The sequence below is a fragment of the Perca fluviatilis genome, chromosome 6 (assembly GCF_010015445.1).
Source record: "Perca fluviatilis chromosome 6, GENO_Pfluv_1.0, whole genome shotgun sequence".
Lineage (NCBI taxonomy): Eukaryota > Metazoa > Chordata > Actinopteri > Perciformes > Percidae > Perca > Perca fluviatilis.
The window spans coordinates 19,828,617-19,853,393 of NC_053117.1; the positions used below are offsets into that span (position 1 = coordinate 19,828,617).

General features: G+C 42.4%; 1 protein-coding gene across 7 annotated transcripts in view; it reads right to left on the reverse strand.

The window, feature by feature from the left end:
• smtnb (smoothelin b) overlaps positions 1-24,777 on the reverse strand; it is a 50,445-nt gene that overhangs the window by 21,896 nt on the left and 3,772 nt on the right. For 6 of the 7 annotated variants that reach the window (XM_039803007.1, XM_039803006.1, XM_039803004.1 and 3 more), the window contains exons 2-6: positions 12,136-12,293; positions 10,415-10,493; positions 10,244-10,322; positions 8,788-8,867; positions 2,724-2,826 (exon numbers count right to left, since the gene is read on the reverse strand). In XM_039803007.1, the coding sequence (XP_039658941.1) occupies positions 2,724-2,826; positions 8,788-8,867; positions 10,244-10,322; positions 10,415-10,493; positions 12,136-12,293 (499 nt within the window). Of the gene's footprint in view, positions 1-2,723; positions 2,827-6,529; positions 6,674-8,787; positions 8,868-10,243; positions 10,323-10,414; positions 10,494-12,135; positions 12,294-24,777 lie in introns of those variants that run through there. The other variant, XM_039803009.1, reaches the window with a different exon arrangement.

Genomic DNA, 24,777 nt, shown 5'->3' on the forward strand with positions numbered 1-24,777 from the left:
AGGATCAAGACGGATGTTCACAGCTTCATTTAAAGCAGCTGATCTTTATTATTTATTTATTGTGTAACACCTACTATTAAAAGATGCTCGCTAAATTTGTGAACAATCGGTTTATAAATGGCAAGCCGTTGTTGGTTAAACAGACCAGATGATTATGTAATTCGGTCTGAATAGAAAAGGTGATTATGATTCGGACAATAAATGGCTGCCATTCTCATATGTGACACTATGAATGGTCTACTAGACAGCAGTGTCTATACCTAATGATGCACTCAGCCCAAACTCAATTACTGCTCAACTAAAGTGAAAGACAAAAACACATCGCTTCTTCTACAAACTCTCACGTTATTGTTCATGTTTTTGCCATCGGGAAGCTCTCATGTCCATTGTGTAGTGATTTCTGGGAAAATCCCTGATGCTGCTGGGTAATGAGAGGCTTGCTTTTTTTTGTTGTTGCTCTGAAATAGCTACAAAAGCAGCCTGAGCTGTGCACTCTGCTGCCAGTCAATATATAGAGCACAAACAAAGGCCAACCAAGAATTTTCTTTATACTTCTTTTCACACCGAAGCAATGACCCGAGGAAAGCTTGCGTTTGTCGTTGCTGTGAACAGTTCAACACAGGCTTTTCGACTCGGCCTCGCCTGCTGATGACCTTGGTTTTACATGGGTTCGACACACCTCTGCTTTGGCGTACCAGATAGAAGACGTAAATGTTATGTTACTATCAAAGTCTCATTCAAGCTGTTGGCATTCGCTTTTCATAATGGTACCATAAAAAGAAAAGAAATATACACTAGGCTGTAAAAAACATGCAGAAACCATTTATGCCATCAAAAAAGGAGTCTGGCTGACCAACTTATTTTTAGGTGATATGCCCATGATTCCTAGCCTTTTTGGCTTGTGACCCTTCGTAGTGATCAATGCCCACTCTTGACAGTTTGTTACAGCTTGCATACGTCTCTGAGCTGTGAGAAGTTCATGCAACGTTAGCTTTCCTGATAACATTTTGTTCATTTTAATAGTTTCGAAGATGTAAAATTCTCTCGAAGATGTAAAAACCCGCAAAGATTTGAGAAATGACCATCATTTTGAGTGTTGTCTTTTTTTTCTATTCTGTTATCCTCTCAGATTTATCCTCCTCTATGGTTTACTGTAGCAGTGACTTGTATGGTGCCACAGTTCCAGACCAAGGTCTTGTGTGAGAGGTAATGACCTGATTTACATGCATGACTAGAGGCCTGTTATAAATGGTCATACATGCTCCTGTGTTCAGTCCTTCACAGGGTTTTGTGTTAAAAATTGGTACAAGTGTCAAACTTCAGTTGAGCAAGTTTCTCTTTCTGGGAACTTGAAGCACACAACACATTCCACTGAGCATCTCTGCAAACATTTCATTTCCTAACTCACAGCCGTACAAGTTATAGTTTGCACTAGACTACAGTACGGCACCCAATGTTCATTGAGGTAAATATAAGCTTTTCTGTCTGCGAGGTAGAGGTATGTATTTGTGGTGTGTTCAAAGAGCAAAAAGAAGCCGCCACTGATTGTCCAAGTCAATCTCTTATTTTCTGCCACTTTCCCTCTGCTAAAAAGACAACCACCCATTTAAGAACCACCGGCCCACCCTGGCTACACTGTCTTTTCCCAACCATAAACGGTAGTGTCCTAGTTGATTGGTGTCCACTTTAAAAAGGCACCTTCCTCCTTTGCTTTTCTATGGTGACCTTATTTTGTTCACCCTAGCTTCACACTGGTTTAAATTCTAAGGTAGGGATAAATAAGGAAACAGTGGGGACTTTCTCCGCCAAGTCAACTAGGCCTTAGTTCTGTTCTGGTATCAGCTTTATTTAGCAGAGGTGTGGCTGTTGGGTTTCCCTTTGTTGCTTCCCATAACCCCACCACCAACCCCAGGTCCATGAGAAGGACACTGGGAGCCAAGTCCAGGGCAGCCAAGGCCACACAGAATGACAATTATTATGGCTGTCAGCTAAGGGCCAAGTTAGGTCAGCCAGACCCGGGCTTAAATAAAAGAAGAAAAACACTTTCATCTTCAGCCAAGGATGATCCAAGTTAAATTTGGTGTCCTATACAAAGGGGAATGTCTAATTAATAGTTTGTCCTGGTGTGTTTAAATTGGACAAGATGTAGGTAGGTTTGTAACAACATTTATGACTTGTCAATAATGCACTTTTGTTGTTTCACAAGCTAGTCATCGTCAGCTCTGCACCTGCAAAGTTTTCGAAAGCACAGAAGTGAACGAAGCACATTCATCCCCGTCTGAACACTTGCATTCATAGTACTTTATTAATGGCTGGGCTAACAGAGTGGTTAATGAAATTACTTCACACTTAAGAAGCCAAAGTCATTAAGCCTATGGCTGTGAGTGACTCCAAACAGTTAATAAAGTTAGATTAAGGAGCCTGAACTAATATGACCTCCTGACCGCCACCTCAGGAGAATGGCTCCTTCAGCTGACTATTTTAACAGGCAGTGAGGAGGAAATTGCATCAAGACGGATGTATGCAGTCACATAAACGCAACAGAGGTGGTCAGTGTTGGCTTCGAGTTATAAGTTCTTACCCAAACTTGACCTTTAGGTGAATGTTTACAGATAATAAAAGATTTCATGTTGGCTAAACATCATCTAAGTGTGTATAGCATGCAGACAATGTGTGTTAGGCAGGCGGTCACAATCAGTTTGGTAGGGAGTTTGGTTTCTTACCTCTTCTCTGCAGCTCTCTGCTTTGTTGTGTCTGCTGGCCGTGTAACTCCCGGATCGGAGATCTGATACGCTCTCGCTCACTGTGACTCTCCCGCTCGGTCAACTGTAAAAAAAAAGAAAAAAATAATCACACATGCTCAGTGCATTTCAATAAAGCTCCAGGTGTATAATGCTCTTTACATTTCTCAGGTCACAATGTCTTCCGGTTTTTATTAGGGACAAACTGCCAACTCATTCCTCTGATCAAAACCAAAGTGAAAACATTAGCCCTACAATCCTCTGTTTGAGCTCAGCTGGTGATCACAACAGTCTTTTGTTGGAGGTTAAGGTCAAATGCTCGAGCCATGATGAGCAACATGCTTGTCCAGCTGGAAAAGTAAAGATCTGTTTTATTTTCCATTGTATACATTGGGGAGAGAGAGAGAGAGAGAGAGGAGAGAGAGAAAAAGAGAGAGAGAGAGAGAGAGAGAGAGAGAGAGAGAGAGAGAGAGAGAGAGAGAGAGACCCTGAGTGCCAACATATACAGTCAATGTATGGTTCAATACTGTGTTATATCTCTGCTTTGCAGCCTTACTTGACTCGGGTACCGTAGCTCCCACTCCTTCAAGATTACCTGCAGTCTGACTGCAGCACAAAATACAGCTCTTTCTGCAAATGGCCCTAACCTGCACTGATAGAGGAAAGTCGCAGCAGCGGGGAGATCTCAGAGGAGAGGTGGGAGTATTTTGGCATATGGAGAGGAAACGGGAGAGGTGTGGAGGGCAGGCCCGAGTGGGGAAAGATGAAGATGCCGGCACTACTGTTGAGCCTCTGATGCCTGATCTTGAGCTACTCCACAGGAGAATCAGCTGCACAAATAAGCACCACACACACACACACACACACACACACACACACACACACACACACACACACACACACACACACACACACACACACACACACACACACACACACACACACACACACACACACACACACAAAAAAAAAAAAACACACACAACTCCGAGGACTTGCAAACCTTTCTATGAAAGGGCAAAAAGCTCTTGCGTGTGGAGCTTCAGGTGGTATATGTCATTCTGTAGTATGCATTCGAAATGATTAACTATATCACGGCACACGATCTGCTTAAAAGGTGTTTCACAAGAGGCATCTGGGTTAAGAATAGTCCAACAAAGGTTTGGGTGGATCCCAAAAAAACATACAGGACGTGACCTTACATACTTAAAAAATATAACTCCAGATTTAAAGCCTACTATTACTTTCAAAAAGCTTCCGAAAACACATTCACAAGCTCTCAAGCAAGCAAAGAAAGCATACACACCCAACCACACACCACAATCAGTTGACCATGTGTAAACTATGCTATCCTACACAAGAGACTGGCACAGAGTGAAAATATTATAAGTCACACCTTTGTGTGTAAAAAAAAAAAAAAAAAGGCTTTTAATCAATGCAGTGTGTGAGATCAGAGAGAGACCGAACACAAAGCCTGCTTGAATTTAAACACAAGCCAGAGGCAGAGGTGAGAAAGGACTCGAGGCTTTCTGCTCCGTTGACAGTGATCTTCCCCACCTTGTGCAGATTACAGGGCAGACCGGTTCAATCACTGAAGAGAAATGTACTCAGACATTGTTGCAGGAGATGGCAACACAAACAGGAAAGGTGAATCTGGAATGGCACTGCTCAGGTTATTAACAAAGACACCATGCCAAGTAAATGTTTCACATAATGTAGTTAAGAGGAGATTAAAATTAAAATCGTCCAGGAGAGATCGATCGGTTTGTGAAGAAAAAAAAATCTTCAAAAGAAGCAAGAAAATTGAAATACTACATGTTGTGACATCATAGCAGTGTAAATCTACATACAAGGTGCTCCAATTACATTTTTCCAATAAGGAGCAAAAAATCTTGGTGGCAGCAAAATTCTGAGGCATTAAAAAAAAAAAAAAAAAAAAAAAGTCTTCTCAGCTTTTAAAGCCAACGCTAAAAGTTGCTTATGCAGACTGGGAGTTTAGTGGAATGTTCATTTAATGAGTCATTACAGTGTCTGATGAGTTTGGAGGACACAAACAGTATTCTGCAACAACACAAAATACTTGAAGGCACTACAGTGAAATAGTGTGAGAGGTCACACACAAAAGGGCATTCTCCTTTTGAGTGGAGTCACTCAATCAAAGAGTCACAGGGGGAGATTATTGTGTTTGAGCCATAAACACAATTAGAGAGGACAAGTCTTTCCTCACCCGCCCCTCCTCTCCCTCTCCTGCTTTTACCAAGAGTCAGACAGACACAGCCATCATTTCACAGCTCCCACTAAACCACAGGGAACATATTTCTCACAGACAGTGAGGCAGAGGGGGGAAAAAAGGGAAGATAAAGTGGAACTGTAGAAGCAGACCAGAGCTCCGAACCTGCTGCCAGCCACCATGCTATCATTAGTGGCTTCCCTCTGGTCCAAACAGTGAAGACCTGACAGAGTGGAACCAACCCTGACACCGAACCACTCATCTCACGTGGCCTCAGGAGCCTGATGCGTTGGACTATAATTGCAAAAACTTAAACCCGTAAACACAAAAACAACTGTCCTCTCTTGTGACCACAACGAGGCGTCGGCCATCTGGATTCCTCTGAACCCTCAACTTAACAGAAAAAAACAAAAACAATGAGACATCGCTGAGGCACACTCACCTCCTTCACTGAGCAACTCAGACAGCCGACATCAGCTACAGAATAACACGCTGGGTTTTAATGCTAAGTTTTCCATGAAAGTTAAATCCATCACTCTACCGTTAAGGTCAGACCTTTTAAGGGTCTTCCATGGGCTTCAAGCTGGAGAGAGAAATAAACCTGGCAGCTCTTTTTCCATTACTGCAGCCTGAGGAGCCACACACTCGGCTTACCTCCAATAACTGAAATACAGTAGCTGGAATGAAGTAGCAATCATCTCAGTATCACAGACACAGACACACACACACAGAGACAGACAGACACACACACAGAGACACACACACACAGACACACACACACACACACACACACACACACACACACACACACACACACACACACACACACACACACACACACGTGTGAGGGAACCCACAAAATACTCAGCCCTGAACCTCCTTCCCATTTATACTTAGTGCACATCATCACATGCCAATCTAAGCTGACTTTCTGGTCTTTTTTTCTACAACTCATCTCCAAAGTCTGCTAAACCCTCTCTATTGCAAACGCTAGGCCCAGTTTAAGACAGTTAAAATTACTCTTTCCTCAGGTCTCTTCTTGCAACATGTTTATGATGAGATCAGAGAGCAAACAAAACTCTGTCTGGAACGGCAACACCCGCCTACCCAACAGCCTACCTGAGCTCTCCCAAAACACCTAGACAGCATGCAAACTGTGACCTCAAAGAGACAACTTGCAGGGTTAATTCATAAAATACTTTGCCTTTAATGCGTTGTAGAATCCTTATCAAGTTGCATTCATTTCAGAATTAGGCATGTTGTCAATGACCCAGTTTCATCTCATACATCAATAAGGTGTCATCTACATCCTAAGAGTTAAACTGTTAACTTAAGTGAACAAAAATGATCTAACTCAGCAATAAACCATTATGTACACAAACCTGAAAAGTAAACAGAGAGGCAGGTACGTCCCATTCTTCCGTCAGTAAGAAACAAGCGCAGTTCAATGAGGAAAGATGTTGAAATAGACTTTCAGTGCATAAAAGATAAAGACAGTCAAAGAGGAGTCTTTGGTCTGTGACAAATGGCAGCAGAAAAAAATATGAATGACATTTACCTTCTCTTTGCTGACCCACTGCCTCCCTCTCCCTCTTCTCTCTCTCTCTCTCAAGAGTAACCCTCTTGGAGTCAGGACGTCCGCTACTCTGCCGCTCTACTCCCTAAGCCACATCATACACACTCAAACACACACATACACATACACCACCACCAACACCACACGCACACATAATACCAACAAGCCACTCCTTTGACTTCCCCTCCCTCCCATTTAGTCGCCAAAGGGTTCACACACACACACACACACACACACACACACACACACACACACACACACACACACACACAAAAGGAAACTTTTATTGTATGTCAGCTATCCTTGCGTGTCATTAAAACATGGCCATTAAATACAGTTATTACCTTATAATGGGTGTTGGATTCTGGCAGAATTACAGCTACAAGGAATATTTCACCCTCAAAATGATCATTTCTATGTCACATTTCTAGCCCACTTTTTCTTCAATTCATCAATTATTTCCTCTGTTTTGGGATTTTTCATTCACCATGGAGGCGTGCAAAAACTAAAGTTTCTTCAAGAATTCAAGATAACACAGTTATTAGGGTAACTGATATACATATGATAATTTTGAGGGTGAATTGTTCCCCAAACCCACTAATTAAACATGCATATACTCCATATATTTTCCATCTTACATTTTGGTTACTTGAGGTCTTGAACTGGTGTTTGTTTCAAGCTGCTGGCAGAGTACACACATTGCGTGTGTGTTTACGTGTGCGTTTGGCTGCTGTGGAGGCCTATCTAGGACCTCCATCTGTCACGGGACAATTGTACGCAGCTCAAAGAGATCCGCTGCTGTGATGTGAGTGGAAGGAGCCCTGCTGCTGCTGGTTCATGTTGTTATTGGCCAGGTCCCCATTCCAGCGCAGACTAGGCTGCTGAGGCACAGCTGGTGGGCTGCCTGTCTGTCTGTCCGAACTTCCCCCTCCCTCCTCACTATCCAGACTTCCAAACCCCCCCGTCATCCCTCACACCACCTGTAGCTCACAACTCCACCGCTGTACAGCTCAGCTGTCTTACAGGAAGTGAGGTAAAAACGCTTGAATGTTACAGCATCCTGTGACGCCAGGATGCTGTCATTGCTTCCTATCGGAGGAGAATACACACACACACACACACACACACACACACACACACACAACACACAGCAAAGGCTGCAACAGACAATGGGACGGATACTAACAGCGATTCATTCCTTCCCCTTTACATCACTTTTGCGGGAAAAGTGAGTGCTTTCACACAAACCACCAGAACTCTGATAATGCGACTGATTGTATTTTTCCTTTAAATATAAATATAAACTTTGTTTTCCTCCACTAAAATCTCATCCACTGGCAACAGAGCATTTATCAAAACAAAACTGTGATAAAATACAGCAGATAAGATAACATTTGGCTCCCGACAAAGTCTCCCAAACAGTAAGCCTATGTCTTCACATCATGTTTTCTGCAAAAACCATATAATTCAATCTAGTATGCTAAAAAAGTAAAAGTTTAGTTCAACTCTGAAAACATAGTCAGATATCATCCACTAGAGGGCTGAGAGATGTCCGAGGACAAATTTGCAGTTTCAGATAGTGACTAAAAGAGATTCAAAAACATGTGATGTTGGCCATCAAAAGTATTTCATCAAATTAAATTAAATAAAGTTATTTGAACCTCTCATAACCCTCTCTAAACTTTAAATGTCAGTGTGCAACTGTCTTAAAGTGTTAAGGGCTGTAGAGAGATAGATAGTGTCTGGGAGACCGTCCCTGTCAAAAACTATTTACTGCCTTCACTAAACACCAGGCTCCAAGTAAATTTGATCTTTCTCCTCATACTTGGCCAAACCTGAATGAAGATATAAAAAACAAAAGCACATTCTTTGCAAAAGCACGTGTGTGTGTGTGTGTGTGTGTGTGTGTGTGTGTGTGTGTGTGTGTGTGTGTGTATTCATGACACAGTGTGTGACTCAAGTCACAATGCTTGTTGTTGTTGTTGCATTCTTCATTGTAGCAGCAGAGAAACCTCAGTAGTCACTGTTGCCATGCAAACAAACATTGCACCCGCAAATTAGTCTGCTGGTCAGTTCATTTTTGCAAATGGAAGCTGACACGAGTGAGTATTAGACTTGGGACAGTTTACTCATTACACACTTGTAATGTGACGTTCAGACTATATCACCATAATACAGTGACATTTAATAATTTCTCCTTTAATTGACACTGATCGTTCTGTTAACTCCGCTGTACTCACCCCAGTTCCCATGCTACTCTGGGGCTCCACACTCTCAGGCTCCAGGCAGCGACCCTGAGCTTTACCCCGCTCCACAGTCCCTAAAAACACACACACACACACACACACACACACACGGCAGTAGCACAATAATTAGAATGAAGTAGGTGAATCATTATCCCATCTGATTTCAAACCTCTGGTCATTTATGAAATCAGGAGAAGAGAAAACAAGATTCTCTGAGGTTCCCAGACATGGCCCTATAGGAGGAGGCTGCATCAGTGTTTGAGAGTGACAGGGGCCTCACACAAACCAGACAGCGCTAAGGAATGACAGGAATCCACTATCTGATCCAGCATCATAGGTAGATCTGCCACAGTAACTATGGCGACCACAGACAGCCCGCTCTCTCTCCCACAGGAATTATGCATTCACATAAACACTTTGTATTTATCCCCCCCACCCCCATGTTTCCTAAAAAATAATTAAACTTTAAAATTAAAATGAAACTGGCAGTTAAGGTCACAGTTTATCTTCTACCTGTAATTTCAGCGCCCTCATCAGGCCAATCGGTGCATTTATTTTTAAATTTGGTACACACACACTGAATTTCCCTGAATGCATCTACCTTTTTCATCAAGATTGAAGCAGTGGTGTCCAGAATATCGCATAACATTTATAATATTGAGTCACTTCTTCTTTTTTTTTTTCAGTGTCCTAATGTATTAAATGTTAATAGGGATAGATTTGTGCCACAAGTTTTCTGTCAACCAGAACATAATTATGGTCTTTCAAAGTCTGACATTTTGACCTTTAACTAGATCTTTGCAGCACAATCTTCAGACTAAACAGTTTTAAGTGTGTGAGTTGCCAGAACACAGTGACAAAATGCACCATTCTTAAATGTTTTTTTACAACCACACAGCTTGTGTCACATATGAGTTTAATCTAACCAGTGAAAAGAAGCATCTTTCATGTGGTATCATATTTTGAGGCATTTTTGAGGCCTTTATGTCTATAGGATAGCTTAGACTTTGAAAGGGGGGAGAGAGAGAGAGAGCGGGGAATGACATGTAGCAAATGGCCGCAGGTCAGAGTCGAACCCGGGGCCGCTGTGTCGAGGAGTAAACCTCTATATATGGGCGCCCGCTCTACCAGGTGAGCTAACCAGGCGCCTGTGGTATCATATTTAACAGACATACAGACACAGCTTGACTCCATTTTATCAAGAATAGCTGGACTCTGTGGCCGGGTTGGCTCAGTGGGTAGAGCAGGCACACATATATTTAGAGGTTTATGCCTCGACGCAGAGGTCCTGGGTTCGACTCCGAACTGTGACAGTCTCTCTCTCTCTCTCTCTCTCTCTCTCTCTCTCTTTTTTTTTTTTTTTTTTTTTTTTTTTTTTTTTTTTTTTTTTTTTTTCCCCACTAAAAGGCAGAAAAGCCCATAAAATACAAAAAGAAATAGCTGGATTCACCTTGCTGCTGTTCATCTCGGACTTGTCGGATTGCTGCTCTGATCATCTTCCTCTCCTCATACTCGCTGGCGGCACGGAGCTTTGCGCAAACACACAAACAAAATATCAGTGTGCACACAACAAGCATGTAGTGTCACCATTTTTCATGATATTCTGTCCGTTAATACCCACCATTTTCGTGAGCTCATCAATGTCCTGGATTGATTGCAGTTTTCGTGACAGGACGTCCAAGTTGGCGCTGGATTCTGACCTGAGAAGGGGAGATGGCGAAGTGGTTATAATGGTGGTCATTATGATTTAAAGTCAACTTGTGCTCATGCAGCAAGCTACAAACTCATAGTATGTTAAAATATCCAAATACAAATGGTGTGCTTCACTGACTCTATCCTGAGGCCTCTCTGTGGATGTGAAAGGCAGCAGAAAACCATTCCAAGATAACACACTGTTTTATTGGCCCATCAGGGGAAACGGTCACAAATCGACCGTGGAAAATGTGATACTCTGGCAAAACAGATTTGACAGCAATGACCGAGAGTGTCTAAAATAGGCTGCCCCCCCCTCTTTTCAGCCTCATATTTCCCCGTTTTATTGCTCACTTTTATGTTGGTTTCTATTACTCATACGCTCCTCCAGTTCTCTATTATCTTCTCTTCAGTCGTTGGTATTAAAGGATGTGTGGCACGTCAGAGTGGAATATTTCACATTCCACCACTGAGAAGTACGGGATAATGCAACTTTCAGACGGGTTTTGTGTGTGTGTGTGTGTGTGTGTGTGTGTGTGTGTGTGTGTGTGTGTGTGTGTGTGTGTGTGTGTGTGTGTGTGTGTGTGTGTGTGTGTGTGTGTCTTAACACGTGTGTGCATTTGCTTCGGTAGGTATGCTTATTCTAGCAGCTTCAGTGAGGCTTTGTTATTGTAATCCAAGACTTCTGAGAGCAACAGTGAATGGAAATGATTAGGCCCGGCCCGTCTTAATTGTATCCAGTGAGAGAAAACGACAGCAGAAGGTTGAGTATCCTCTTCACATCCAATAGTGTTAAATCGTTGCTGTGCTCCGATTCAGACATTACCAGTCAGCAACAGTCCCCTGTTACAAGATTCAGTCCATCCTGACATGCAAAGCTCACCTCATCCACATAGAGAATGAACTTCAGACCATCAAAGCTTTAAGTTCCCATACTATTTGACTTTTGTGATTGTAATTTTTTTTGGTCAAATATATGATGGCTAATGAGGAGCTATGTAGGGTCAAGATCGTCAGACAAAAACCTGCATTGATCACCTAAATTACATAAATCACTCCTAAAATATTATTTTTTAATAAAAGTAACATGAGGTTTGATGAAGACATATTCCACTAACTAAGCGTCTTTAAAATAAAGATAATCACAATGTTTACAGGAACACCGGGATGATCTTCTTTAATAACTAAAGCCTGTTTGACCTGTTTCTCATTCAGTTTGCCAGCAGAAAACGTGTTCATTGACAAAATGGCAAGGTGGAATTCAAGCTGATTTATCCTTAGCTGTTTGTTTCTGAACTGGAAATCACTGAGAATTCTCTTACTAAAGCAATAAAGACAAACAAATGAGCTGAGAAAACTACTTCAATCGGACTCTCATGAGATGTAATGTGACATAAGGACACATTTTTAAAAGTGAAAGTATTTACAGTGAAATGAGCATACACAACGGAAAATGGAAGATTTACTGTGGTTGCAGTTTTCTGTCCCCTATGATTTCCTGACATGACTTTTCCAGAATTTTCCCTTTTCCCACTTGAGTTGAGGAATGCTGCATCTGGGTTTTGTGAGCGTTTTCTCAGCATCTCCAGTTCACCTGGACTAGTTCAATTTGGACAGATCTCTTTGTGCATTGTGTGTGTGTGGTCTTACCTGTGCTGGTTCTCCTTGTCCTCCTGCTGTTTGAGGCGTGTGGGTCGAAATCTCTTGCTGGCCAGAGCGGCCTCCATGTCCTCGATCTCCCTGCTCCTTAACTCCCGGATGGCTGAACGGATGAGGCGCCTCTCGTCCAGATCCACGGTTCCATCCAGCTGCAAGTACAGCAGAAAAAGACAAACAAAAAGAGGGCATGAAGACAAATGTGTTTTGATAGTTTGTAGGGGTGTGCAAAAAAAAAAAAAAACATCGATTCACATTCGTATCGCGATTCAAGCTCTACCGATTCAAAATCAATTCATAGAATTCCAAAAATGTATTCATATTTATTTTTTCATTTTGTACTGGCGTGTATATACTGCATTGTCCTTAAATGAGTTTAGCTCTCCATTCCCATAGATGGCGCTGCATCGAATTCACAATGACGCCTGGGCACTCTTATAATCAAAATAAGAACGAGTGCAGCAGAAGTAGTTTAGTCGGCGCAAACAATGGCAAACCTCACAGAATTATTCAACCTGCTCCATCCTCAGTGAAGGTGAGAGTTTGGGCACATTTCGGCTTTTATAACCTCGAGGGGAAGATGGAACTTGATAGGAATCATGCTATATGCAGGCTTTGCAAAGCGAAAGTTAAGTATTTTGGAAACACCACAAACTTGAGAACTCACATGGTACACCATCACCCAGAGATTAACATTAAAGACGTGGACGAACAACAACCTAGAGTAAGTACCTCCTCCTAACGTGCCAGTCAACCAACGCACTCTTTCAATGTTCTAAACTGCCACCAAACTCTGACCGAAAAGCTCTTTTTATTTAACAGTTTTATTTTATACTTGAATTAAATGTATTTGAAAGCTGGCCAAAGCTTGGCACTTTGCAGTTTTTAGTTGCAAAAGCTTTTATTTTTTTAAGACATATAAAGTAATATCAAACTACATTTAATTTGTTGCGTTTTTCTTTTAAAATTGTATGGCTACTGCAATCACAAAGTAACTACATTTACATACTGTGAATGTTTTTTTTTTTATCTTTTTGAATCAAAAATCAATTTTGAATCGAATCTTGAGCCTAAAAATCAATATTGAATCGAATTGTGACATTTTCTGAATCATGCACCCCTAATAGTTTGCTAAAAAAAAATTAAAAGTAACAGGACGCCACACAGGACGCCAAACATTTGGCTTGCAAAGATCAGCCACTTGTCATTCTTAAATTTGCATCTATGAGTGAGTACACCACAGAAGCATGGTCAGGAAACGGCCATACAGTTATTTAGGAATCCAGTGCTATAGTATAGGTTCACAGGCTTGTTCTCAGTGTAAGTACTGAGCGGTGAATAAGCAGAACTGCAGGGCTCATAGTGTAGAGTCGTAGCTCCAAGTTCCTTCAGTCGCCGTCTCTTGCCCTCTGTAATTAATGTTGTCAAGCAAGGACAATAACGCATTTGTTTACAAGAAGAGACAGACTGCGAGCCAATCTGCCTGAACACACAGATGTCCAGCCAGAGTATACTGAAAGATTTTGTGAAATATTTTTTAGCCGCAGTAGCAGCAGCTTGGCTCTTGGGGCAGCAATGTTGGTCTGTCAGTTGACTGAAATATAACAATGCCTAAAAGGCTCTGACACACTAACCAGACGGCCGACCGTCAGCAGGAAAGGCAGTCGGACTGACTGCCTCCCCGAGTTGGTCAAAAAAGTGCCTCGGAACACACCGAAGCAACGCCGACTTGAGCGTACGTCTCCATAACAGCAGGCAGCGCTAATCTGTATTGTCGCCCAAAAAATAAAAACCGGCAGCTGATTGGCCGAACGCATCATGTGGGTCTGGCTTCTCCTGAATTTCAAAACCGACCTTAATGGCGGCTCGTTCGTTTCTGAAAACATTTTAAGCGAGAAATAGGCCATGCAGTTGCTGAATCCGTCTTCATTTCAGATCGACAAAGGTCAGTTTAAAAGATTTTCATCAGATTTTGAGAGGCGTTCGTCACGCTCATCCTGCTCGTCATTTCCGGGTTAGCACTCCACCAATCAGATTGGTCATTGAGTCCGACTGCCCACTGTCCGATTCAACAAGTCAAATCGTCCCAAAAGAAGGCCGACGGCTCCTCCTCCGACTGACGACGGCACGGAACACACTCGAGTCACTGACCTCACCGGACTTAAATGGATTGCCATGAATTTTTTTACAGACATTAATGGTCCCCAGAGGATGATTCCTATTGACTTTGGTAATCCCCTGACTTTTACTCTAGCGCCAACAGCAGGTTGACATTTGTGGTTGATCAGCAAGTTAGCATTTTCATTGACATCAAAGTCATGCTGTGCCTCAGTTCATAGCTGTAAAGTTAAAGTTTTGTTAAAGATTGCAGCCTAACCAGAGTCATAGCTGACAGATAATAAACACAAGTATCATTCAGGTGTGTGACATGCAGACAGTATTAGACTAAACGGCCTTGGCTTAGTTTTAGATGTGTGATAGGGAGTTACAGGGTCAGCAGGGCCGATGAACGGCTTATCGATTGGTGATGACAAGTGATCTGACTTCACTAATGTGAAAAGACAGAACCACCTGAGCAAGGACCAAAGGATGAGAAACAGGAATGGCAACAGCAACAGCTGGTGCTCGGCTATAAGAAAGAAGTGTGTTCAGTTCGCCGGGTCGACCTATCGTCCAAGTGTCTTCTTCTGTGGCTGGAATTCTTCTTGGTTGAACAGTAGCCAGGCTGCATGAGGCCCCAGAGACTCAGATGATGAAGTGGCTCACTTCAAACACTTACGGAGCCATTTCATTGTTCCAAGTGGCTATTAGCTAAAGGATTTATTTTTTGAGCGAAAGAGAAGTAATTAAGGTGTGAGAGTGTGTGTATAAAAGCACGCCTGGAGACAGACACACCAGTCAGCGAGCTGGATGCTTTCTTGTTAGCGACAGCCGCGAGCATGGGAGGGTGGAGGGAGCCCTCTATTGTCAAATGAGAGACCGATCTGTCTTTCGGTCGACAGCGGGAACCATGCAGAGATGAGCAGCTCCTGCTCCTCTGGCAGGCTTTTCTGATACACTTCGCGCACAAACACACACTTTAAGGCTTCCTGCTGCACCAGTTAAAACCTGCAGTCGACACACAAACCTTTGTATGCCAACTGGTTGCTGCTACAGGGAGCTGGATGTGGTTGTTAAGCTAAGCCTTGCAGCCTGCTGGGTTGAAAAGGGGGTTGATGTGCCCCCCCTGCTGGGCCTGGAGGAGGAAGAAGGTGGGGTGGATGTCTCACGAGAGATGAAGAGGGCCAGTGGTTTTGAGGTCTCGCTGTGGTTTGACAAAATATGCAGCCCGAGTTGCACAAGCGCAGAGGGGCTCTCCTATATACTAGTATAATTTGTGGAAATTTAAAGTGCTGAGTGACTGAAAATAATGTGTAAGAGGAGAACGTTCTCAGAAAAGGCAGGAAGAAAGCTTTTGAGGAAGAAGGAAAACGATAAGGGGGGAAAAGTAAAGTGGTTGACAGGGAGAAAGGATGACAAAGTGAAAAAGAGAAAAATTAAGCTGGACTCGGGAATGCCTAAAAATGGGCAGATGAGAGCTGGGTGGGAAAGGGCCAGGCCTCGTACAGGTCATTCCTCACATTCCTGCTGACTCACAAGGAAAGAGATGGTAGTGAAATCTGACCACCAGGAACTGGAGCTGGGTCCAACCCAGCAGTGACCAGGAGTGTCAGAGTTTAAGAGAGGAAATGAGAACACACTTGCTCATTTCTATCATTGTCTAGTGTCTCTCTCACATCACATGCACGCAAAAACACACACACGCGCACTAACGAAACACTCGAGGGAGCAGTCTGTTACCACACTGTCAAGCTTACTGCGGAATAAATGTCATAATGTGATTATACAGCCAGTAGACTGCCAAGTTTTAGGACTTGATTTATGATTTATTTACTCATTATTGAGATATAAACAGAACAGCCTTAGGGCTGGGCCTCTACTCTAAAACAATAACTTCTGCTTAGCATTTCAAAACAGGCTGCATTTTGGGCCTTTTTTCTGTGCCTATCAGATTAAACATAAAGCAAAATCACATAAGAAAATGTTCAACAGACAAGGACGACCCCTAAACTCAGAGCATGTGATAAACTGCAGAACTGTCCACATCAGTTCCAATAACCTTTTAAAATACAAGCACAGGGAGGGGAATCAAAACCATGATGTGATGAAAGGGGGAGATGAAAAACAATCCCTACATGTGCACGTCAGCACTTTGACTTTAACCTGCTTTAAGGAGTTTTAAATGGACCAATGGGTGCACAGATGGCTGCATGTCGATTGGTTGCAACATTTGTACACTAAATTCAATTGGCACAAATCCAGCAGCTGTAACTGACTTTTCCTTTTCGTATTTGAAAAGAGGAAAGAAAAAGTCAACCAATAACTTCCCTGCACAGGAAGGTAATGAGTGGGCGTAACCCAAGCTAATAAAACACACCTTAAACTTGGGTGCCTGCCAAGGAAAACAGCATGACCGTTAAAAGTACCAGAGACAGAGAAACAGACTTGTTAAGAAACAGAGTCCATTTGACAAAACCTCCACATGACAGTGGTCTTTACAGAGAGTCAACTGTGTCAGTGGGAGTGGAGAGGGAAAAAAAAAAAATCAATGCAGTTACACAGTGACAGCACCTTACACCATTGACCGTCCCCAAAGGCAATTTTCAAACCAAGCCACAGACCTCTGGGTAACCAACTGTCACTGTGGCTCAAAACAACAACACTGTGACCAAGAGAGCAGCCGTTATACCCAGACAGAAAGCTTTTCATGCTTCTACTGCTAACAGACGTATGAGTCAGAAATAACACATAACAAATAGGACACACACAAATATGTTTTACTGAAAATGATGCCAAGACGTCACCGAGCTGTCAGCACCTTTAATGATGGCGGGGAGGAAAGTCATGTTACAGTCTGGTTTGCTGTACAAATGGAGGTCTCATCACCCGATCTGAGGAAGCTGCTGTCACACCTGTTGGCCTCGGCGGAGTCACCCGACTCAGCCGGTGATATACAATGTTAGGAACAGGATGAAGGAGGTGGTTATGACTGACAGGGTGGGGAGAGAAAAGACAACCCCGTACAAACTGGGGCAACTTCTTCAAGGCAATGCTTCCAGATGTGTCTTCCCGACTATTTTTACTCACCGACATAAACCAGAAAATGATTACCTTATTTGGCAGGAATCATACTGTGGTGAGAAGCAAGGTACATAAAAACGTTTAAATGTTTCACAAGCGGGCTGTTGGTCATTTCCTGCCCGAGCAGCAGCTTTCTATCCTTTAAAAAAAACCTCAAACCTATCCAAAGACATTCGACTGAAGCAGCTCAATTAATCACAGCCAATTAGAGAGTTCATGGTTTAGCAGTAATCCCGACCAGCTGGTGACACACTGCTTAGGACAGGAACACCCTCTGAACTCATCTGCTACACATGAAACCGATTTAAATGTGATTTTTTTTTGAGTTTGTGAGGCTGGTTTAATTTATTTTGACACACATGGAAATAGCCTCAGAAGTGGTCGAATATGGCAAAATCTCAAGGTTCTTTACGTGGCTAAAATATACTGAGCTACTATTTAGTGGGTCTGCTGTCCATAGCTGAGCTAAGCGCACACACTGTTACAACTACCTGTGGGTGCAGCACTGAAATGGAATTATGTTAAACCTGTGGAAGTGAAACAAGTCAGACCACTCAGCTAAATTACTGTGAAAATAGAAAGAAATGGTTTACAAGTTCAGATTTGTCTTGATTACACATAGCAACTGAAACATGGATTAGATGTCTCTGTACACTGGGCTGAATGGTAGTACATATAATATACAGTATATTGTACTATAATATATACTTTGTAGGGTAGAAGCTGGCATTGAGAGCAGTCAGATTTTCAGTCCGGTTTATTTATTACAGATATTTTTTGTATTTGAATCATATTTTGCCTGTATTGCTACAATTTCAGAACAGGTACAGAAAAAAGGTATCATTTTGGTATAAATACCATAACTTATGTATCACTTGCGACACGAGTATTTGTATTTTATAGTTTGAATACCCAGGCATACTATGCGTGTCTCTGCAGTCTGCGTGCTGTGGTTTACAAAGGTCAGGTCAACATCACAGCTCGTTGTGTGGACAAGACCTAGCTTCACCCTCCCACACACACCCACCCACCCAGCCAGCCCTGCTGGGAGCACAACGACCCCTCAGGCCGAGTCACGACCTTTTGACTCCCGGTGGGTGTGCCATGTGCTTGTCTCATTTGCTGTTTTTGTACTTAACACTTTCTACTTTGTAAACTATGACGTGTCAAATTCCCTGACACAAAGGAGTATGTATACTTTCTGCATGCGCGCAAGTCCACGTGCATGGGTATGAGAGGTAGGGGGTACTCTGAAATGAGCTACAGTAATAATTTCCAGAGCAGGCTGAAGGTTAGAGTGTAGCCAGGCAGCAGATCGGATCAGTGCTTTAAACTCACTTGTGTCAAACCCACAAGTGAGTTTGCCCTTATAAGGACATACGGGACACTCCTGGTAGCAGAGCTGAAGTGGATTACCAGCTGCCACTGAGGAAGCCGGACTGGTACGGACATTGAGACAGACACAAATAAAAACAATTCGAGAAAGACTGAAAGGGTGAGAAAGTTCAAAAATATTTGTATCACTGTTAAATCTCTTCTTGCCTTGCTTTGGGGCAAAACTCCAATCGAAGTCAGGTGGAAGCCTATAAATCATTTCTCACTGCCTCAGGAAAAAAAAAAAAGGAGTGCATGCATATAGTAGGCCGGCACACCACACCCACTCAAAAATGGGAATATAATCAGGATACATGAAAGCCCTGCAAGGCATGGGACTCCTGGTTTCTCAGAGGAGGGAGTTTCAGTCACCTCTCGGATAAAAAATTAACAAAGAAACGAACCAGATTCAAGGTTAAAACTCATTGTGCTACAGTGCACACTGAGCCTTCATTGTCTCACAAAAGAGAGGGAGTACCTGTGAAGTATACAAGCCAGGAAGAAAGAAAGATTACTGCACATGTGGCAATGTGCTCTTTGTGAGTGCGGCTGCACGTGTGGGAAGGCTTAACCTTTATTAATAACTAGATGGTAGGACAGAGGCCCAGAGCAGACCTGGGAAAACAGTGTCCCGTTTACACTTGAGGTAGCAGGCATAAAGAACGGACGCATGGAGGAATGCATGTGGGTCAAAGGGGGGTACAGGCATCAACTATGTCCTATAAGACTGTAATGATGCACTGAAGACAGATCTGAACTCACTCATGTGCATGTTACTGACTCATGCTCATAGTAATCTTACATTTAGTGCAGTGGACTCCACACACTTATGGATAATAAGTGCACACTTGATTGTGCACATGGGGTCAGGATCTCAAAGTAATTTCCAATTTTGCGGCATTGTTGCATATCTAAACTACTCTCTTATAATCATCCACAGAAGAACAAATTGCTGGATCGGCTGCCTCCATAAGAGGTTTTGGCCAATTTCAGCTGTCCACACACACTTTTGTCCCCTCTGAATGTGTCTCGCTTCAGAGCTGTAGGTCAGGTCACAGAGAGCGATCCAGATCAGAGACAGTCTGGTCGGGACAACTCGGCCCCAGGAGCTGGCCTGATCAAAAAGGGTTTTTAAGGCCAAAATAGGCAAAAAAAAGCAGTCTCATTATTCTGCTAGAAACTGCCAGAGCTGTACAATACATTATTAAAACCTACACAGTACATGCAGACCAAGTGTGAACATTACTTGAGCATCCATTCACTTTGACAACAGTCTTTGTTTGTGGGCATTTCACTCTCACCTCTTAGGTCAAATGTTGAGTTTGTTTGACAATGTTATGTAGATGTTTGTATTGCAACTGGTGCATTGGTTCTCCAAGTTGAGCTTGCTCCAAAAAAAACACACCAAAACCTATTTTCCACCAAAGCAGGATCTTTTCTTTTCACAGCTTCTATGTGTAAGGTTTTGACTCATCATACCTAATCATAGGAAACACACAGAGGAAGGCAGCTGTCCACAGTTTGTTAGTATCCTCGATAGTCATAAGCAGAAGATCTGATACAGAATTACATATTTCAGCCGGAAGGAGCCTTCATAACTAAAAATAAGAAAGACTGCATTGGATCCTGCACTTCACCCAGCCTTGTGCTGTGAGCAGAGCCAGGTCACAACAGCAGCTAGAGCATGATGAATCTTTCCCAAATATGGGACACCACTGGCCAAACCGAAGCCCTGCGTGACCGTCTCTTTTAGTTTAATGAGGAAAGACCTAGAGGCGAGAGGGATGTCCCGCAGGAGGAAACAGGAGGGGGGTTAAAGCACTCTGGGAGGCTGCAGAGTACAAACAGTTTGTTTTAATAGATCCATATGAGCCAGCCATGCTGACTCCACAGTACCTATTACAAGGGGAGTGACTGACAGACAAAACCAAACAAATGTTAACAGATCAGCTGTTATTACCTCAAGAATGCCACACCATTAACAACAGTGGTCTGGAAAGCAAAACATCAACATCCGCTGGACGATTTCTAGTAGATCTCAGGAAATGGCTCTTTCGGGACTCAATATAGATAAGGCCAAAACCAGCGTTTCTACATTTCTCTCTCGGTCTCGCTCTTTATCTATTTCTCTTTCATTGGTTTTATTTCCCATGTAAAAAGTGCCATCCTTTCCTAAGCTTGTGAAATGTGACACCTGTATCTTTTTTTATTGGTTTAATTCAGAATGGGACTTGGCAGTAAACCCCAAACATTTTTGATCCTGCAGAGTGCTGCATGCCATTTCCTGTATGCTATTTTGTTCTCTATAAAGCAGAGCCACGCCTTTATTCCAATGTAAAGGAAAAAAAACAAAACTGGACCGAAGCCCAGCTACATTGTGGCATCTTACAAGTGAGAATCTGTGTTTGGCCAAAGCAAATGGGTGCTGAACAGCAAAGGCATTTTAATAGCACCTCTTCAATTATGTAAGTCACAATGTTCTCGTCCCCTGAAAGAAAAAGCTTCCTTATTTCATCTAAAGTGGACATTAACCAAGTTTCAGGTTAAAGTGACATATTTTTGCACAAATTAAACACTCAGAATCTTCAATTTGATCTTTAAATCCTGATGAGTGAAGGAAGTATGCTCATAGTGGGACATTATAAATAAGCATGGAGACCACTGAAACAGCAGCGACAATGCAGATTGTACGCATCTGGTAAGTGTTTATTCTGACTGTAAAACACCTGGAAAACAGCAGCTTTGAGGATCTCTAAAAAACTGAGCACCTAAAGCATTCAAACTCTAGCAGTGATTTCTCTAGCCAGAGACGCCTGGTGGTAGTGAAGGAGACCACCTTCAATCCCTTATCCAGACCTTTTGCTTATGGCATTATGACAATCCAGACAGATGGAGCTCAGTGATAAACACCCTTTCTGCTGGATCACTTACCACAAAGACGAAAACACCAGAGCAGCTCTGACAGTCTGGTCTATATCTGATGCGCACAACAATTGGCCCACCTCTCGTTTAATAAACCTTGATAAACCCCCATTTATCAAGGCATAATATACTGTTATGATATCAGTCTAGGTCTATAAACCTGAACTACAACACAGAGAGCGGGCTCACAGAGTCCAAACGCCGACGAAGGACGCTGGAAAGCAGACCCAGAGCAGAGGTCGCTCAAGACGGCTTGGTCACCAAAACAAGCAGGCCCGGCTCCGGAGCGTGAACTGAAACAGCGGCTGGGTGAGTTCGTTTAACAATACTGTATTCATTTACTATCATATCATATGATTGAGGTCACTTTTCTACAGTAGTAGCAGCTGGTGTCAAGCTGCAACTCTTTGGCCTCCCTCAATAACTACAGGCTGGTTCTGCGGTTTCTCCATCATGCCCAATATCTTATCACTGACTGCGTTTTGACGTGCACAGGGGCGATTCGATTCACATCCTGCTGCTATTCCGTTGATCTACAGTCGGAGGTGGTAATGTGCCAAGATACATAGAAATGCGCCAACAAAGTCATAGCATCATTAAAATTATAGTTGCTTTGTAGGTGGTCATCTTTGTCATGCACAACATGTTTGATCTTTAATTAATCAATTTCCAGAAAACTGCAGGGAATTAGGCATCTCATTGGCCTAAGGGGGCATTAGCACATTTGTTCGACTGTCTATTATAGAAAATGAGTTGTGATATTTTCAATGTATTCCCTCACTACAGGACTGCATACTTTATGGACAAGGAGCACAAGCATTAACAAATACGGTTTACACCTTGAAACACTCATAAACAGTCACAAACTGTTCATTTCATTCACTTACTGTCAGAATGTAATCACATTACTGCGCTGACACAAAACGTATCAACATATGTAAGGTTGGTTTGTTTTACTAAGTGTTAAACTGCCACGTTATTCTTTCATGACTTTTTAAAATGACAAAACACACCTGGTATCCCGTTCATTAATGAAATACTGCTCCTCATATTCAAATGCCAGCTCATGTTTCCAAAGTAGCATATATTTAAAAATGAAATAACAATAGCAAGTTTTCATTTTAATAAGGAAATACGACACACTGAACTCAATTTCAACCTTAAACATGGAGCAAATGTTTGCCGAAATACATCTGAACGCGTGCTCCACTTGTCAGAATTATTGTTCCAGAGTAACAAACTACTTAAAGGCCACAGACCAAAAATAGACTTTGGTGGATATGCACATCATCTCAAAGTTCACTGCTTTTCTTTTCTCATCCTTTCAGAGCCAACCATGGCTGGCTATTTATAGCACTATCCAGTAACAAAAGTTTCCTGTTTTATCAAACAAGTGACTTCTTATCTCTTTGCTCCCAGTGGCAGTGGTGTTTTGGATATTCACTGTCAGAGGCTGAAGTCTGCAGGCTGTAACTAAACTGCTCTTGTTGTTGCGATAGACTCAGTACTGTCACTGCAACAGTGTGTATAAGTCAGTTTTGAAGGAAAAACTGCTCTGAATGGTGAATTGTTCACAGCCCGTTTCTTTCTTACCTCCTCGCTGACACCTTTGAAACATAATCATACGGGAAATGCTTTGTGGCAATATGAAGGGCGTAAATACCTGTGAGAATGATGACAGACTCAGCAGAAGAAAAAAAAAAAAAAAAAAAAAAAAATCAGGTGTGCACTGTGAACGCTGTGCTTGTAGTTACGCCTGAATTACTTTTTTTTCAGGGGAGAGAAACACCCTGTAAACATCCACTGAGGTCAAAGGCAGTTATGTTCACCAACTGCCAGCATAAACCCAGAAGCAGCAGGTGTTATCAAGGGTCAGGAGCATAAAACTCTCCAGACTCTTTTCTTTTGTGTGTAGTAAGGAGTGGGGGAGCTGTATTCAAAGGAAGATCTGTTGCATGCAACAGCTTGTATATGAAACTGTCTGCAGCCTCTTTGAAGAAAGAGAAATGGTTTTCATCATTGTTGACAAGACTCAGGTTAAGTCTTGCATAGTCATGCTCCTGCAATTTATGACTCCTGTTGAAATATAACTTGAGTGCCTGTTAACATTTCCCTCAGCCCAAAATAACATTTTCAAATGTTCTTTTTTGTCTGACAAACTGTCCCAACTACATTAATTTTACTATCATGTATGCCAAAAGGAAGCCTCAAATCTTCACACTTTAGAAGTTGAAGCCAGCAAAGGTTTGGCACTTTTGCCTAAAAAGAAAATGACAATTTAGAAAAGCAATTGTTTTTTTTGTGACTGAAAAAACAATTGTTCAATTATCATTATAGGTGTCAATTTAAAATAAAGAAGACATTTTTAAAACAACTACGGCTCCTGCTTCAAGTGTAAAAGGCACCTAAAAAAAATCTGAAAATGTCTCAAGTTATATAATGCGGTATCATTTTTCCGATTTATTCTTTCCTGATGAGGAGTCTGACATTTTGGACCATGTCTCCGGGGGGTGGGAGAATCAGGAACTTTACTGAGAGTCCACAAAACAAACCCATTCTTCCTCTCAGACTGTAACCATTGAGCCCTTGTCAACGCACAAAGGGTCCAGAGAGCCATAAAACGAAGGCCCAGGGGTCCCATATATCACTGGGGCCGGACCACAGAGTGAAATTGCCCTATTTTAAACATGTGTGAATGCTTCTTGCTCACCAGGGAGAAAGGACGGTCACAGGGCTGGCAAGACAAGTTACAAATCATTATGCGAGACATCCAGCATGTGAAATCAGCCCAGCGGGCGCCACTGACGGAAATGTCCGCAAGCAGTCATGCCAATTCAGAAATGAAAAGGCAGACATGCATAAGCAGACCACAAACTGTAAAAGACAATAATAACATTTCATGTATATATTGACGTTTCTAAGCATGTATGTCACATTTGGACTTTTCCTGCACTCTTCCAATGATGCATTGCAGCTGAGGGGATTTCAGATAATTAGGTGTGGCTGACAGATGCTTAAATCAAACCTTATTCTTAGCTAAGTAGGCAGGTGAACAGGTGCCACAACAACAGGCGCCTGTAGATATGGCTCGTCCTGCAGGTTTGTCACATGCACACAGGAAGCTATTGCCACACAGAAGACTCAGGGCTGTAACAAATG